Here is a 19,388-nt window from a genome sequence, read left to right as displayed (position 1 = left end):
ATTAAAAACAAATGACACATTATGTGCATAAAGTGCTTATTAATAAAAATATGAAACATTAGTTTTAACGATCACTTCTATACATTGATCATTATAAAGGAAAAATGGAACATTAAATTTTCTGCATATATGAAAATATATCTAAAGGACCGAAAATATAGCAAGAAATGAAATACCAATATATTTACTAATGATATTAATTTCGCCTTTGAAATCTTTTAAATTCGAAATTAAGAAGGAAAGATATAATAACTGGATGGACTTGCATTAATCATTTATATAAATATTGACAGAAATTTATCTTTATTTGATTGATCGTCTTTTCGGTTTTTAACAGCACCAGTAGTAATTAAAATGGCGGGAAGCTTAGAAAACAAAGAAAGATACCAACATAAGTAAACGTCCTGCAACATTAACACGACAAGAGACTTGCACATCAACTATCCTGTTTTCTTCATCTACTACATTTTGACAAATGTAAGATTGTACTGACGTCCGGGGCTGTTAGTGTTATTTTTTAACACAACTAAAAATTAAATTTAAAATTAACAAATTTTAAAATAAAAATCACAGGCACTTGTTTACTCGTAAATAAACGTTGATAGTGGGTCTTCCCATGGAGAGAAACAAGTGGCTGTGAAAAAAATCTAGTTCAGCCGTAGTCGTTTCTGCAATAGTCAATTCGGCCACAATATTCTAATCTTGTTATACAGGTCAGGAATAACCACCAATTGGTGGATTATACCTCAATTGACGTATAATCCACCAATTGAGGTATATTGGTATAGACCAATTGACGTATAATGCATGTTTTTTGTAATAAAATGCTAGTGTGAGATAGGAGCATGATTTTGCAACTTGCAACCTATTTTATGACCCCTATAAGTCCTCCAAAGGTTTCAGTTTTGTCAAAGCCTGCTGCATCTCTTGAGAATGCATGTGTACAACAATTCTTTTGTTGAAACATTTGTACTATTGACCATGATTGACTTTTAATAATGAAAGTCAAGTATTAACAAAGAGCTCCATTCACCTGTGGAGTTGTACTCCTGATCACACGACTGCTCACAGTATTGATGTCCATTGACAGGTGATTAGTGGTTAACTTTCCAATCAAGAATTGACAAGATAACAATAGAAGAAACTGCAAATACAATTATTGATTAAATGCAATATGTTATGTGACTATAATAAACTAGAAATATTTGACAAGTTTTCATACCAAAACATGGTTTTTAGAAAACAATGCTCCATTTTGGTGGAATAATTTGCTTTGAAAAACAAAGAATTATACACCAATTGGTCTATATCATTATATGTCAATTGGTGGATTATACGTCAATTGAGGTATAATCCATCAATTGGTGGTTATTCCTGACCTGTTATATATGCCTCCTTAACCTTATTTTATGATGGAGCTATTGAACAGGTAGTTCAAGATTACTCTGACGTCCAACGGCTGTTTTGCCAGACAAGCTGGGGCCGTGGGACGTCAGAGCTTGTCCCATATCAAAAAGTGGATATTTGCCCTTCCAAATAGATGCGCTGCTCCGTCGCTTCTGGTGCCAACGGCGACCTCAGAATTATATAAATCCGGTATCAATTTGTTCATTTTTAGCTCACCTGGCCCAAAGATTTGTTTACATAAGTTTCCAGCTTGTCTGGCAAAATAGCCATGGACATCATCTCGGACTATTGAACAGGTAGATCGACTTACACATCCGACAGAAGATAATAGAAATGATTGATTGCATTATTGAATTTACTTTTCAGCAAATGCTAAAAATTTTTGTGACTTTCACTGTTTCGGTGCCTAAGATTAGCAAATGTGATTTTTCTGACCAAAAATTTATTAAAATATATTAACAAAACTGTGTTGGTGATTCAAGTGAATAAAATAAAGACATAAATAACTAGACGTGTGACAGAAAGATTAAACTTATGTAAATGAAGAGAGAAATGAAAAATTAACAAATTGAGGCCTGATTATATGGATGCAAAACTGTCAGTTGGCTCTAGAAATAATGAAGAGGCGCATCCATTTTGGAAGGGCAAATATCCACTTTTTGACATGGAATGAATTTGTCAGTACTTATTTTTGCTTGATTATATATAATTATCTGAATTTACATTTGGAGGTAAAAAGATAATTCTGAAACAATAACATTTACAAACACTTAATGGGCATTGATTTGTATCTTACTATACAAATCCTTTAAATGGATAACTTCAATCAGGACAACATTGAACATTACAAGAGCCAATGTCAGCAGCATATTATATAAAAACATAGAAAAAAATCCATTAAAATATGAACCAAGCACTGGCACTGCCAAAAAGTTACTGAGAATCTCGGGTTTACCACAGCCCTATAAAAAATCCTGGGGAGAACACGACCAGGTGCACATGTTTTCTTTACATAGAGTATTGTTTGTAATGTGGTGTGAATATGGCCATATTTTACGAAAGGTTTTGAATGGGAAAAATAATGTTATGAACAGTGGACCCTTTGTATACATGTATATCAGTGTTTTTCCTGGTGTTTAGGGGAAGGGTCCTGGGGCCCATGCAATTGGGAAAAAATTATGGTTTGGGAAAAATATGATTGGTCTTTACGACGGCGGGCACACGGCATAAGCCGTGTGCGCCTCGCTAGGGAGGTATGGAGGCATGCCCCCCCCCCCCAAGAAAATTTTGAAAATTAGGTGCAAAATCCTGCATTCTGAAAAGGATTAACTGCATGAATTGCCTACAAAATAAGCTATCTTTTTAAGGAAAAGGATTAAAAATAAAAGTTGAATGTGTCTGAGGACACATTTGCATGCACTCAAGCTTTGTAACTTTACTCTTGAAAGGTAAAATTCAACCTATCCCTTCTGATTCTATTTATAATGATGAGAATCTATAGAAATTCTAAAAAGACACATTTGAAATCTGAAGCATTTATTTTTTAGTTTTATTTAAAATTCCAAGTTTTCCTTCATGTTTATTTTTAAACATGTCAACTAGTTGTTCCAGTTCTGTATCTGAGAGTCGGTCTTTTCCTTCTTTCACTTGTTTCATCAGAAGGAAGTAGAAACGACATTTTGAATCCAAAAGCTTCCAGCTTCCGGCATTTACTACCGTCCGCCGCCTTTAGCTTCTTTGTGTAATATTTGGAATTATGAGACATGATCTACGTTCATTTTGTTTACATTATGTCTCATTTTTTTGCTTTGTCATTGAATTATTCATTCGGATGTTTCAAGCGCAAACGTGACCAGAATATCGTAGATTGCAATGCAATCCAAAAAAGATTGCAAACCAATCATCGTCTTAAGTGAACGATAATGATAACTCCCGAAATACCCCGAACGCTCAGAGATTTGTCAACAAAATAATACATGATACGGAGATACGACAATAGCAAAATCTCGCGACGATGTCCATATACGATTGGGAATTTTAGAGCTGAAAATTGGGAAAAAAAGAGCATATTTCTCTTTGGGAATGGGGCCGAAATTCGGCCCCAAAATTAGGGTTGGAAAATCACTGTATATATATAACATGTGTCTATGTTGAAGACTGCATGTTTACCATTAGATGTTTGTTGGTTGTTTGTGACATAAGGCTGCTGTCTCTTTGATATACACTCAATTATACAAAAGAAAATCTGGTAAAATTGCCAATGAGACTACTCTTCACAATACAAAAGACCAAATGACACAGAAATTAACAACTATGTCACTATACAGCACTCAACAATGAGCAAACCCCAGAACGCTTAGTTGGCTGTTATTGCCCCAAAATTGCGAAATGTTAAACAATTCAAATGAGAAAACTTGTGCATATGATTAAAAACTAGCTTGATAAATGTTATTATTTTGTCCATTTTAGACTTTTGAACAATGGCAGAAAGACCTGAAGATCTCAATCTTCCAAATGCAGTTGTCACGAGAATTATAAAAGATGCTGTAAGTATTTATAAAAATTATTTTTTCAGTTCATTTGTTCTTCTGTTGTATACTTACATGACACTCAAAAAGTCATATACAATGTACATAATGTACATTTATAAGGAAATTAGAGTACCCAATTGTACTTTGGGGGCCAGTTTTACTAAACATACCCAACCTGAATGTTTTATTCATATAAAAGTGGTGTTGAACATACTAAGTAAATGAAATAATTTATTTATATGACATGTATAACCTGAATATGATATTTAAACCTTCATTCCTGTAGTTTTTGATGAGATTTCCTATGACATGACTTTGATGGTAAATAAGTGTGATATTGTAATTGAATATTTTTTGAAATGCAAATGATAAATTTATTACTTTTATTATATATATACTTCTAATTATACAATTAAGCCAATTGAGGAATACCAGCTCCTGTGAGCCTCTCCATTGAAGTTCCCAGTAGCTCTCTTTTATACTATTTCAATTTAGTTTCCTTATATTGACATTTGTGTATTAATTATTGTGTTTTCAATGTATTTTGCTTGACATATATTGATCTTTTATTTATCAGATCCCAGAAGGTGTTAATATATCAAAAGAAGCCAGACTAGCTATATCTAAAGCTGCCAGTGTGTTTGTTTTATATGCTACATCATGGTGAGTGAGTGACCTTTAGCAAATGACAATCAATAAAATATAATGTGTTTCACAATTTTAAAAGTATCATGAAATATTTTCAGTGAAAGGGTATATAAATAGGAATAATGTAAAGGAAAACATTCAAAATTGTTTTTTTTAGTTTTTGGAACATTTGTTCCTCTTGCATCAAACTTGGAATTCAACCATTTCCTGTTTTTAGCTAACCTGGCCCAAGTGAGCTTTTCTCATCACTTGGCGTCTGTCGTCTGTTGTCGTCGTTAACTTTTACAAAAATCTTCTCCTCTGAAACTACTGGGCCAAATTTAACCACAAATTTGGCCACAATCATCATTGGGGTATCTAGTTAAAAAAATGTTTCTGGTGACCCAGGCAACCAACCAAGATGGCTGCCATGGCTAAAAATAGAACATAGGGGTAAAATGTAGATTTTGACTATGACATGGGGTAAAATTGTTTATCAGATCAATATCTATCTGCCCTGAAATTTTCAGATGAATCAGACAACCAGTTGTTGGGTTCCTGCCCCTGAATTGGTAATTTTAAGGAAATTTTGCTGTTTTTGGTTATTATCTTGAATATTGTTATAGATAGAGATAAACTGTAAACAGCAATTAAGTACAGCAAAGTAAGATCTACAAATAAGTCATGATGAGCAAAATGGTCAATTGGCAAAATCATCATTGGGGTATCTAGTTTAAAAAATGTGACCAGTGACCTGGAACCCCCCTTTTTTTTGGCCGATCAATACATTTGAATGGGGACATATAGTTGGAACCCACCTTTGTCCTTAAAATGGCTGGATCCGCCCCTGTAGCCTTTTGTTTGTGCTGACCAAAAAAATAATCACACATGTACATATGTTCAAACATACTCTTTTTTGTTATTTTGTAATTATATGTATACATTGATTTATAAACGTTTGGTAAAAATAGGAGATTTTGTTACCACAGCATTCATGTCAAACATTTCTTAATTGTACCTGTAATCTTCTCTCTGATCATACTTTTTAACAAATAACTGTTTTTATGACATAAAGTAATAATAGCTTGTGGTCTTTTCTGTATTGTGTTATGAAAATTGTATAAAATAAAGAAATTATAATCTTCATTTCTAGTGCCAATAACCTTGCATTGAAAGGAAAAAGAAAGACAATATCAGCTACAGATGTGATTAATTCAATGGAAGACATGGAGTTTGACCAGTTTGTAGAACCCCTGAAACAAGTTTTAGAAGGTAATTTATTATCATTATTTGTATAACATTAACCCTTCATTACAATACAATTATACTAATATAACTATAGCTTATAATGACAGATTATAAAAATCTTTTCTAACCATGTAAAGCATTTAAGATATTTTTTTCTGTTCCATAGTTTCTTATTATTCATCACAGGCCTGTAACAAGAATTTCCAAGAAGGTGTTACATGGACTGGCAATACAATCATTCTCAACTTTAGCAATGACAATTCAAACGGAATGTCGACTTTTAACTGCTTATTTGTTTTCAAGGAGGGGATTGATACAGTCCCCTCGAATCCCCCCTCTGGCAACAGGTGTGCATCAAAGTTATTACCTATCATTTTTAAAACACACCACACACACACTGTTATTGGCCCTTTATTCTGCATATTCTGCTCATTATTCTCTCTTTTGTAAACCCCATCCAGACCCTTAGGTAGTAATTTTGTTGCACATCTGGTGCATTAACATTGAAACTGTTTAATGTTAAAAACTATTATTTTACAGAATACAGGAAAGAACAGAAAAGTAAAAAGGATGCTGCATCAGAAAGGAAAAAGAAAGTGAAAGAAGAAGAAAAAACTGCTGCAGACTCAGACGAAGAAGGACAGGGAGAAGCAATGGAAGAGGATGCTGGTGGGGAAGAGGACACACCTGTTGGGAGTGTTGTTACTATATCTGATGATGATAATTAAAGATGCAATTAAATTTGTTCATTTTCATTTAATTTTGTCAATCTTGAATAGACTGTGGAAGCCATTCTTCTGCATGGTGTTATAAATGTTGGTTCCATGTATGTATGTACTGGTAGATTCCTCCGTTATTCAGAGCACCCCTCGAGAACTGCGAGGGTACAGTGGAATCTGTGTACACCTTTTGGGATTAATGGAGATGTGTCACACACTTTTTTATAACAATGTTTACAAGGACAATCCCAACCCTAGGGAGTGCTAGGACAACAATTGTTTTATGATTAATCATTGTATCACTTTAAAGAGGAACACCTATTATAAAGTCAATAAAATAATGCAGTTGTTAAAATAAGAATATGTCATATGATTGCCAATGAGATAATTCTCCACCAGAGTCCAAATAACATAGCAGTTAACAACTATAGGTCACTGTACAGCCTTCCTCAATAAGAAAAGCACATACTGTATAGCCAGCTATAAAAAGCCCCCAAAATGAAAAATGTAAAACAATTTCAATGAGAAAAATAACTGCATGATTTATATAGGACACTGGTGCAATCGTACAACACAAGAACAAGCTATAAAAATCAGTTGAAAAGGGCTTTACTTATCAGATAGATACACAGCAGTAACAATGTCCAATAAAAACAGACTGGACCTGGCAGAATATACATCTCCACAACAAAAAAGTAAGGACAGATCTGAGAGTACTCACAATTACAGCTAGTTCAAAGCCAGTAACAATAAAAATGAAAAAAAATATGCATCTAAGACAAAAATAAAATAAGTCAATTCACATCCAACATTCAAAGTTTAAAACATGTCATTAACTGCAAGAGAAAAACATGAGCTTGTGCAATGCAAAGATACATGTTTTGACATTTTGATATATACAAAAGCTAAGAGACCAGAGAAGAAGGGAAACTTCCAAACAATCAATGTCAAGTAAAACAAATCCAAGGTGCCAGGCTGAGGCGGAATAACTGTTCTTTAACTGTTAGATGAGGAGCAACAGCAGCAGCAGTTAAAGTAACATGACAAATGTCTCAGGTGAAAGTGGATCTACTTGTCCTTCTAGAGTACCTGACACCAACTCCCTATAGTATGTGGGGTTCATGTTGCTCAGTATTTAGATTTTTTAAGTTGTGTTTTGTGTTTATATTTTTTGTCTTTTGATTTTTGTCTTTTTTTTGCCAAGTTGTTGACCTGTTGCTAGGATGTGACTTGATGGATGAGATGTTATGTGAAACTAGGAACAGACAAAGTTCTTATCCCAGGCATAGATTACCTTAGCCGTATTTGGCACAACTTTTTTGAATTTTGGATCCTCAATGCTCTTCAACTTTGTACGTGTATGGCTTTATAAATATTTTGATATGAGCGTCACTGATGAGTCTTATGTAGACGAAACGCGCGTCTGGCGTACTAAATTATAATCCTAGTACCTTTGAATACTATTTACACCACTGGGTCGATGCCACTGCTGGTGGACGTTTCCGGTCTCCGATGGTATTACAAGCCCAGTAGTCAACACTTCGGTGTTGACATAAATAACAATAATGTGGTCATTTTTATAAATTTCCTGTTTACAAAACTTTGAATTTTTCGAAAAACTTAGGCTTTTCTTATCCCGGGCATAGATTACCTTAGCCATATTTGGCACAACTTTTTTTGCATTTTGGATCCTCAATGCTCTTCAACTTTGTACTTGTATGGCTTTATAAATATTTTGATATGAACGTCACTGACAAGTCTTGTGTAGACGAAACGTGCGTCTGGCGTACTAAATTATAATCCTGGTACCTATTTACAAGGGTCAAATTCAACAACACGATAAAAATGCCTCATGGTTAAAAAATACATACCAGTACTATTACAAATGGATGCAGTAAACACCAAAATGCAGTGGGTACACAAAATGATACAATGAAACAACATGAGGTCGATGATGGAAAACGAATTTTGTTTCACAGACACCCGTGAACCCGTACAAGAAGACAATTACAGTTACTGCACAGAGAACATGTTCATCGAAGACTATAGCAATACAACAGCTACGGTTTGGATGGGGTTTATAGAATTGAAATTAATGAGCCAAAATAGCAGAATAAGGGGCCCTAAAATAAAATTAGAGACAAAAGTAATGGAATAATGGGGTGCTAAAGTAAAAGGTATAGAATCATAGATGACTTTATAGGATATCTCCTCAATAGAATGGACATTTGTCATTATTAGACCTTTGCCTGGTGTTATACATATTGTAACACACCAAAAACATTGCCATATACGACACTGAATATTGATATTTTTTAATTTAATAATACAAATTAACAACCAGAATCATCTACAGTAATTTCGAGCCTTTCAACACTTAGGCTATGAGATCAGACGTCGATCTTGGATGACTATGATAGCCTGTTTTCCTTCAAAAGTTTGGTGGTTCTCTTAGTCCAATAACATGAATTGAAACGCACCATGACGTCTTGTCATCTATTCTCTCCTCTGTTTTAAATCAAATACTTAATTCTATTCATGATGACAGCTAGTTCATAAAGATGTCATTTTTTGAAAACACTATACTAGTACTTTATATTATCAAAACTACCATTTTCGTAGCGTTGATTTGTTATTAATTTGCATTGCTTTTATTGGTATTTTATTTGTTATTACGTTGCACTTTTTTTTATAATTTTTTCACAAACACTTTCGTTGATTTATGAATACCAGTATCTTTAAACACGATTTCGCCGTCAACTTTGTACTCGTCGTATTTAAAAGTGTGCAAAGTCTCAAATCCAAATTTCTCAAATATCTTTTGAGAAAAAACACCTGTTGCGTCACCATGGATACACGTTTGCTTCAGTCCAAGCTCTTTTGCAAACAACATTGCAGCTTGGAAAATTTTGGAAGCAATCCCTTGTTTTCTATGGTCTCTATGCGTGCCTAAAACAAAAAAATCTAGAGACGTTTCTATGTTGAAACGCTTGTAAACATTCATTTCTTCGTGTTTATGGGTAAAAAACTTAAAGAGTGTTACAAGTTTTTCGTTTTCTAGTTCGGAAGGATCCAATGGTTCATCTCTATGTGCCAAACCCATTGTTCTGCATGCAATAATCTCATTAGTTTTATCAGAAACAAGCACGAGAGACAGATTATCTTTGTGAAACATTGTGACAAGTTGATCATATTCTTCGTCAGGAGTATAACCGATACTTCGCATTATCGGTTCGTCAGGATGAAAATGCTCTTTGATGAAGGTTAGCAAGTCCGCTTGTCTTCCGTCAGACATCAACTCTAAATGGGCATCTTTAAATTCAAATTGTTTGGCAATAATATTGAATGCCTGCAAAGGAAAACAGTTTTATTAATATCATAATATGGATATAGAGAAAGGGTTGGTTAGGAAGGTGGTTAGGAGAACTCTCACAGGTAATTCTACCCAGCTACTAATTTACTAAATAACTATACTTGCGTGTATTTATCTTCTAAAGAACAAGATGTTGATAGCATATCTGTGATAGACAACGTAATATATAGAAAAAGGTTATAAACTCTTGTTAGTTACAGGTTGACATAATGGTATCGATAAAGTGTTTATGACAAGAGTAAAGATTTGATCAACATGATCAAGTTGTAGAATCTTAATATGGTTTTGTTGGGTCACATGTGGTACAGGTTCAGCTTTCCTTTCGAAGTTCGTTCATAGTTCTGTTTACAGGTTCGTGTGAAATTATGGCTTAGGTTTTCAGTTATGTTCCTTTGTGCTTTTTAATTCGGTGAAATATATCATGGATTAAAAGAAGTATCTATATGTGATTCAAATAGCATGATATTACTTATCAACTTATTTGATAGGAGCAACATACGACGGGGTAACATATGGAGCACGATCTGCTAACCCTTACCCCGATCCCAAGTCAGTTCCGTCTTTTAGTTAGGCTCTTTTTCATCAGTCTTTATGTAGTTTTTATGGAGTCATCTTTTGTTTTTGCCATGATTTTTTGTTTGTCAATCTGACAAGAAAGATAAACGTAATAGTAATTTCTCATAAGAAAAAAAGCGAAAAACTTCTTTAGGTTTCTTTTATCCAGAGGCCGGTACAAGTATGTTCTGAAGGAAATGGTGGGTTAAATCAAGTTTTAAAGCTAGCTTAACCTCTCACTTGTATGAAAATAGCATAAAATTCCATTATATTGACAACGAGTATCGATTACCAAAATTATTTTTATTGGGAGCCTGCTTCCAGGGAAATTTTATATTAATCAAAATTAATAAAAATCAGAATACGATTCGAATGTTTGTATATAACTCGTCATTTAAAATTCCTGCAATCAGAGGTACATGTAGAATATATGAACAAACGCATTTATTCAAGGCTTACACATTAAGCTAATCTTAGTCATCCCCCCCCCCCCCTATATATGTACCGTCATATGAATATGTGACTGTTAATTACCAAACTAATTTGAGAAATAACTTTCACCTACCTGTTCCAATTCAAGTCTTGGCCGTAACTTTTCCGACATGTTTCGCAAGTAAAGATCTCTGAAACACCAAATGTGTTGTTGTATCTCTTCCTAAGATATCAGGGGTAATAACTTGGTATGACTGTGTATGGATTATTTAAGTACATCACAATTTCTGCATCAGCATTTTTATATACCGGTGTACAAATATCATAAATCGATTTTAAAGACCAAAATCCAGGTAAAATACAAAGACGTTTAATCATTATTTGTTATAAATAGATTATGTATGTGTAGTGGGAGAAGCGTTTTAATTTTATCATGTGACTATTAATTTTAGGGAAAGTCCATGTTATTATTAAATGAACCTTGCATACTTGTAAATAAGTTGAAAAAGAAACATCAAGGGCCTGGTTGTTAAATGTATCATATGACTTAATTTAATATATCTTACGATGGTCTTGGGACATATATGTCATAGTCGAAAGATATATATGTTTTCGAAAGAGTTCCACGTTACGATGTGTCATAACTTTATGGAATTTAGAAATCATAGGCGGATCCAGGGGGGGGGGGAGGGTTGGGGGCTGGGGGCCCGGGCCCCCCTTTCGTGGGAAAAATTTGGTTGATTATATAGGGAATCATTGAAGCATGACTGGAGCGCCCCCCCCCCCTTTAGGTCAGTCAGCGGGCCCCCTTAGGAAAAGTTCTGGATCCGCCACTGGAAATTAATGCTTCAAAGACAAAAGTTGTTATATTTAATAAACGTAAAATAATTGACAAACCTGTATTTACTTTAAATGGTGAAATTTTAAATGTTGTAGATGACTTTGTGTATTTTGGTATAATTTTTATGTCAAATGGATCTTTTTCTGCTGTTGAATCTTTGTTTTGACAATTTTACAAAATTATACTTGGTTTTAAAAAATCTACTCCCAATTGTATTTTATATGGAGAACTAGGTAGATATCCTACTGACATATTTATAAAGAGCAAAATGATAGGTATGCGGAAAAGGCTCATATGTAATAAACAAGACAAGATATCTGCTATGTTGTACAAATTGTTGTTTAATATGCATAAGAAAGATTTTTCCATTCTAAGTGGATAACATATATTGAAAATATCTTGAATGATTGTGGTTTTTCTGAATATTGGATTGCACAAAATGTACCAAAATGTATAAAATTATCAAAACTTGTTAAACAGAGATTATGTGACCAATTTAAGCAGAATTGGGGTACAACTATTTTTAACTCACCAAAATGTCTTAACTACAGAATTTTTAAATATAATCATGGTTTAGAATATTATTTACTTAATTTACCAGATGATTTGAAAAAAGCCTTATGCAATTGTAGATGTCTAAATCATCGACTCCCTATTGAAAGGGGTCGCTTTTGGGGTATAGAACGTGATGACAGAATTTGTGACATATGTAACAAAAACCAACTAGGGGATGAATATCATTATTTATTTAATTGTACTTTTTTTCAATAATGAAAGGAAATCTTTATTACCTTGTAATCTTATTACCAACCACAAAAGTGACACATTTTATGAGTTATTTAATTCTGACTCTTATACAATGTTGTTCTTAAAATTGCAAAATTTTGTAAAATTGTACTAGATGTTGTCAAACTAATATTTTTTCAACCATTTATATGTCCATTTGAAGTTTACTGTCTTCCTTTAAATGCATTACTTTTTCAAAGTATATATGTTAATGAATGTTTATAATGTCCACTGCATTACTTTGATACTTTGTTATTTTGTTATATTATGTAAATGTTCACATACCCCTGTTGGGGTCTTTGAGAAATAAAAAAACTTGAAACTTGAAAAACTTGAAACTTTAATTGTAGTTCGATTCAGAAGATAAAAATCCAAAATTTGTCCTTAGACATATCGCATGTATATGTTAGTAAAACCAGGGGACGTGTATGTGCCGTTTAACATCTTTACTTTGAAGACAGACAGACCCGATTCCTACAAAACCTCTTTAGTAGGTTTTTATTAATTCTTTTTTAATTTGAATAGGGTCTATTGAAATATTATCAATAATTATGTATCATATATTCTTTCAATTTTGCTGATGTTCTTCGTCTGTATAGTGTCTTAATGCCATATTGTTTTTCTTTTCTGCCTAGATGCTTGTTTTTATATTGATTTAAGCGTTCAGATCATGGGCGCATTGCATTTGCACCAATTTTTGAAAAATCCAGTCTTTCCCATTTGCGCCACAAGGTTATATTTCATTTGCGACAAAAATTAACTACTTCATTTGCGCCATTTTACAGGTAATACAGGTTATATATAACAAGAAAGAAATAATCATCGCTCTATCATGAATATTAAAGATTTTTTAGACAGTATTACTGAGAATACAATACAAGTAGTCTCAGAGTATTACCTCTGGATAATTGATTCAGTTCAATCATACTCATTTCTAAATACAAAACTGAAAGTCACTTAGGTTTAGATCTTTATAGTGTTCACATTTTAAATGTACATGTATCAATATGGACATTGTCAATTCAGATGTTCTGAAAAATTGTGAAAAGTACAACTGATATGGAACACAAAACAATTATCAAAACTTCGAACAATCGCAACCATTAGGTAAACCAGCAAAAAGTATAATCTCAAAAACTCATTGAAAAGTTTACTTATGGTTTTATGATTACTTATTTCTGAGGAATATGTTTTGACTAACAAGAACTTTATCAAAAGTGTTTTTTTTTTTTTTTTTTTAACTTTTTTTTAAAATTAATACCTGTATTAATCTATATCATGCGTATTTACAAATGAAAGGTTTAATTATTGGTGCAAATGAAGGTTTTTTTGGCGCAAATGAAATGCCAATTGGCGCAAAAGCAAAGCACCGCAGATCATAACACAATGTTGACAGCTGTAATTGCTATCAAAGGTACCAGGATTATAATTTAATACGCCAGACGCGCTTTTCGGCTACATAAAACTCACCACTGTTCAGTGACGCTTAGATCAAAGTAGTTTTAAAGCTAAAAAAGTACAAAGTTGCAGAGCATTGAGGACTCAAAATTCAAAAAAGTTGTGCCAAATATGATTAAGGTAATCTATTCCTGGGATAAGAAAATTCTTAGTTTTTCGAAAATCAAAGTTTTAACCAATATAACTAATTATTTTACCTATTACCTATTATGTATTTGTTTCGCATGCACATTCTTGTCAATATAATGGATTCTATGCGACTGTCATACAAGTGAGAGGTTTAGATAGTTATCAAACCAGGTTCAATCTACCATTTTGTATATAAGAAAATGTCTGGACCAAGTCAGGAAAAAATAGAATAGCAAAAATACCGAACTCTAAAGAAAATTCAAATCTGAAAGTCCTTTATTAAATGGCAAAACCCTAAGGTCAAACTAATCAAAGGAATGGAATACATCTGCTCCATTCCGGACTTTAACAGAGCATGTAACTCTCAGACTGAACATTATATTGTTTATAAAGTGTCTATTGATTTATTTATTTTTTATTAATTTTATAAAACTTAACTCTTCCCAAGATGAAAATGATGATATATATATATTTTTTTTTAATTTTGAGGTAAAAAATTATAGGGAATATGTCAAAGAGGCAACAACCCAGCCAAACATACCAGCCGATCGGCCACACATGGGTCTTCAACGCAGAGAGAAAATCACGCACCCGGAGTTGGTCCTCAGCTGGTCTCTCAATAAAATTTGTGTACCATTTCAGTGAAAATTGATTTTTTTTACATCACACTTAACTCCAAAACATGTTAAATAAAATAAAATTAAATTAAAAAACATACAAGACAACCAGAAAATAGAAAATATTAGTTGTTAAAATACTCACCTAAATAGAGCTGTATGAGAAATGAGGTCAGAAGGCTATGAAAGGTTTAAAAAACAAGTAGCCAGTTGAAATCATTTTATTACATATGACAAGTTGAAATGTTCTGCAGATACAGTCTTATTAGTGTTTGTTTCTTCCTTTGATATTGATTTTGGTTCTGATTGTATACAAGAGTCTAGTGTTTATATTATTATATTCAGGATTTTGGATTAAAATCAATCGACCAAAACTTACCTGTATTATTAGTGACCTATGTTTACACCTTATACATTATATCTCATTATTGTTAAAACTTTTGTCACCGAAGAAGGCCATTCGCTGCAGCATGTGGGAAAAAGGCTAAAGGCTATACCAGTATAAAAATATATATTCTTACAATTTGTAGTTTCTTTTGATATGTATTCTGTCATTAGTTGGATTTTCTTTCTTTGTTTATTATAATCTTTATGCCTTTCGGGGCCCAAAATTGGATAATAAAATTTATCTTATCTTATCTTATCTTATATACAAGTAACATGTATAGGTTTATGTTTGGGCCCTATACACAATTTTTGTTAGTGGTCGGGTTTTGGTCTTGATACAGCCATTAAGGAGTCGTGACGGGTCGAGTTAAAGTCGTGTACAGTCGGATACCGGTCGGGTAGAAGTCGTAAACAGACCTGATCACGAATTTGGTTACGCTAGGTCGTAGAAATTTTGACAATCGGGATCATCGAGTTGATCTGATCGGCAGTGTGAACCCAGCTTTATGTATATACACGTTCTTACCTAAATATCCATGATTTCCTGTTGATTGTTTACAAAGGTGGCAATCGATTAACTGCGGCCTCAAAATACGAATGGGTCATTACTACGCTTTTACTGGCAATGGAGAGAACCCATTTTATCATCTTTTAAATGTCCTGTTATTTATTCAATTTCAATTCAGGTTTTTATTTTCATGTTTTGTAGAATTGTCCAATCTATACAATGTTGATTCACATTGTAATATTTTATGAACCAACGGCAATGTGGAGTAGTCATTTTTGTTAAAGACACCATTTATGTCCAGAATATGATGGTATATGGTATTTCAGGATGTCCCGTAGATCAACAACACACCATGATCATCTCCCATAATCAAAAATTATTACCTGAGGAATCTCCCCTAAAGATATTTATCTGAAGGGCGATAGCACAGGAATGTCTCCTGCATTGTTATCCAATGTATTTAGATACGAAACTTGACTTCATTTGTTATAACCGAAGTTGTACATGTTGGCAATGAGGTAAAGAAACTTAATTTAACCTTAACAAGTGTATGGTTTTTTTTTATATTATTCTTTATTGAATTTCACTTTATATCAAATGCAAATGTGCAAATATTTTGTATATGATTACTCTATTTTCTATATATAATACTGACAACCCAGCAACTTTACAAAATTCTAGTGCATAGTCTATATGTGATGCTGGATTTTCATTTTAAATGCATTTGCATAGGTCTGCCTAAACAGTTCTTAATTATTTTGCAGGAAGGACGTTACAAGATGCGCGTGTTGTAGTCTAGTGTTAATATACTATGTTTATGGATCAGTCATACCATTACCAATTTCAAAAGACAATGATATAACCGGCATACATTCTCAAATGACATATTCGAAATTATTGTCAGTAATTTCTAGTAAACATTTAAACACAAGGAATATAAAAGAAAGAGGCAAACGACAACTAGATCCAACTTCCGCTCAAACTCTTCAACAATACTGGTTATGGAAGAATTCAAACGGATCTGGAAGCATACAGCTGCGACACGGACGGTCGATTGACGACAATGCAAAATCACATCAAGAACGTCAAAACAGAAAAATATTATTCCATAGATCGAAGAAAAGCAGTTTGTCTTGGAATAACATGAGTACACGTTGGAATTATCACAAACTTATGAAACTTATTCGAAAATTTTATAAACGGAAAAGACATAGGAAAAATGGAAAGTTTCAGTTACGGTTTGGATAAATTGTGATCGAACTGCAATGAAAATAAAAACTGAATCTCAAAAAAAATATTTACAATACTCATATGCTCTAAAGGATTGTAAATTATAGACGTATTAACAGCACTGAATACAGAAGATGATAAAGGGTCAATTTCGTGCAACGTGAATGCCGTTATTTTACATGTATCACAATCGATGTTTATACTTTTTTCTTTTGACATTCAGTCTTGCAAGACACGTGTCTCAATCAACGTGTTCTGATTATTACGTGCGCCGTGATTTTCAGATAAAAATTTAAAGACGACAGATATTGCCAAGAAGAAGTGGTTTCAACTTTGTCAATTCCGAGGCCACCCCCAGTTTTGGTGGTGTTCTAGTAGCTTAGTCTTTAGTATTATATGTTGTGTTTTATGTACTATTGTTTGATTTGTCTTTTATCTTTTTAGACATGGCGTTGTCAGATTTGTGTATTTGAATGTTACTCTGGCATCTTTCGTCTGTAGATTAAAGGAGGGAAAACTAACTGTTGTTTTTTGTTGAAAATACAAAAAAAACCACAATCGCTTTAAATGTTTTTTTTTTTTACACATTAGAATACGACTTGATTAATGTAAAAACAAGATATGCATTTAAAGCAACACAATCTAGACTCAGGAAGAGAAATAAACTTATTTTATTGTTTATGAGATTTTTCAAATAACCAGGTCAAATCTAAATAGTTCATTAAAGAATAAGTAACTATTACCCCATAGGTCCTATAGAAAGCATTATGGTACTACTTATATCATATTTTTAATATGAAATGTTTGATTGATTATTACTTGAGGTTCAGCAAAACTTTATTTAGTGCTTTCGTTGATTAAAGATAATCCTTTAACTTAAGGATGTACTTAGTTGAGGTAAGGTGAAAATTAATAAATCAAGAATTTAAAATTGATTTAATAAGCTGGTAGACCATTCTTTAAGGATATAAATAAGCACAAAATATTGTAGGTCATGGAACTCATTCTCGAGATATTTGAGATTTAAAATATGGCGGGAAAAGGCTGACTCGGACTTTTACTTTATGTTTGCATTGGTATTATGTGGGTCCAAAAACAAAAGAAAGAAAATTAAGAATCTTCTTAAATTTTGGTAAATGACCTTTCATGAGCTATTTAGTCTTATATGAGAAAATAAATGGGTGTTATGGGGCAAAATATTTTACCTTGTTTTGTATGGAAAAACACCAAGGAGTCCGAAAATATGACACGAATTCCAAAACCTCACCTAAATACATCCTTAAGGATGTATTCTTCTGACGTTTCAGTCTCATTCAGTCTCACTGAAATCTCGTTCTGGAATTATTTCCAAAAACATGTGATACCAGTGAAAAATAGCAATGAATTTGATAATTATCATTATCAAGCTTAACTCTGTGAAAGAATTGTGTATTTCAAATAAGTAGTTTTTTAGTAATGAAATTTTTAAATTCTACTATCAATTCAGTCTTTTAAGCTGAAATTTTGAGAAAAATGGGTGAGGGATACAAAAAATGATTTTTCCAGAAGCGAAAACATCCAATATAATTTTTTCGTTTGAACTGTCTTAGATAATGTATTTGTTTCAATCATTTATAATAAGGAAGTTGAAATAATTTGCATTTTGTTCTTTAAACAGAGATGGTAAATTTGACACGAAAAATCATCAAAATATGATAAAACTTTCTTATAATAACACCTACCTATATTTTTTTTAGTTGAATTTATTCAGATTGGTCATCTTCATCTTTATTGAGAGTATGAAAAGAAGTTTAATTGTGGAACTGTTATTTTTTTTAACGATAATAGCCCAAAAATGGGAAATTATCAAAATTGGGTACTTTCAAAGGACCGTAGCAAAAAAAGAAACGCACCACCACATTTTTTTTCTGCACCAATCATTTTTTTACAGCCATATAAACCCAAAAATGATGTTTAGAAAAAAGGTTCACAAGTTTCTCCAACAATGTGTTGATGGTTAAGTGTCTAAAGTAAATCAGAGTTTGTATAAGAATGCGAAAATTTAGGTACGTTAAGTTTGTAAAACTGCAAGTTTCCGCTTTCGTAATGTTGGCGTGCGCGAAGAAAATTTGTCAGCTCAACTATTTTTGTGGTTTTTAAATAATATAACCTAAAACGATAGTTCGTTCTTATGTTGTACTGTTATACCACTGTACCAGGTTCGGAGGGGGAGATCCCGCTTACATGTTTAACTCCGCCACATTCTGTATGTATGTGCCTGTTCCAAGTCAGGAGCCTGTAATTCAGTGGTTGTCGTTTGTTTATGTGTAACATATTTGTTTTTCGTTCATTTATTTTTTTGTGCATAAATTAGACCGTTAGTTTTCTCGTTTGAATTGTTTTACAATGTCATATCGGGGCCTTTTATATCCGACTATGTGGTATGGACTTTGCTCGTTGTTGAAGGCCGTATGGTGACCTAAAGTTGTCAATTTCGGTGTTATTTTTGTTCTATTTTGGAGAGTTGTCTCATTGGCAATCATACTAAATCTTCTTTTTAT

At 32.9% G+C, this 19,388-nt stretch overlaps 1 protein-coding gene and 2 long non-coding RNA genes across 3 annotated transcripts; 2 read left to right on the top strand and 1 right to left on the bottom strand.

The window, feature by feature from the left end:
• Positions 1-25: 25 nt before the first annotated feature.
• On the top strand, positions 26-6,554 carry LOC143063711 (DNA polymerase epsilon subunit 3-like). Its single transcript, XM_076236028.1, has 5 exons — positions 26-477; positions 3,877-3,953; positions 4,516-4,601; positions 5,719-5,837; positions 6,354-6,554. The coding sequence occupies exons 2-5, from the start codon at positions 3,888-3,890 to the stop codon at positions 6,539-6,541; spliced, it is 459 nt and encodes a 152-aa protein (XP_076092143.1). The 5' UTR covers positions 26-477; positions 3,877-3,887; the 3' UTR covers positions 6,542-6,554.
• A 3,159-nt stretch (positions 6,555-9,713) lies between these two features.
• LOC143063709 (uncharacterized) lies at positions 9,714-11,169 on the bottom strand. The gene is made up of 2 exons (XR_012975082.1): positions 11,026-11,169; positions 9,714-9,881 (listed from the first exon to the last, which is right to left on the bottom strand). It is a non-coding gene; the product is annotated as an uncharacterized LOC143063709 (long non-coding RNA).
• A 4,550-nt stretch (positions 11,170-15,719) lies between these two features.
• On the top strand, positions 15,720-17,369 carry LOC143063708 (uncharacterized). The gene is made up of 2 exons (XR_012975081.1): positions 15,720-16,136; positions 16,383-17,369. It is a non-coding gene; the product is annotated as an uncharacterized LOC143063708 (long non-coding RNA).
• Positions 17,370-19,388: the final 2,019 nt, after the last annotated feature.

Source organism: Mytilus galloprovincialis, chromosome 2 (genome assembly GCF_965363235.1).
Source record: "Mytilus galloprovincialis chromosome 2, xbMytGall1.hap1.1, whole genome shotgun sequence".
In the NCBI taxonomy this organism is placed as follows: Eukaryota; Metazoa; Mollusca; class Bivalvia; order Mytilida; family Mytilidae; genus Mytilus; species Mytilus galloprovincialis.
The sequence above is the reverse complement of the archived record's forward strand: the minus strand, read 5'-3'. Positions and strand labels throughout refer to the sequence as shown.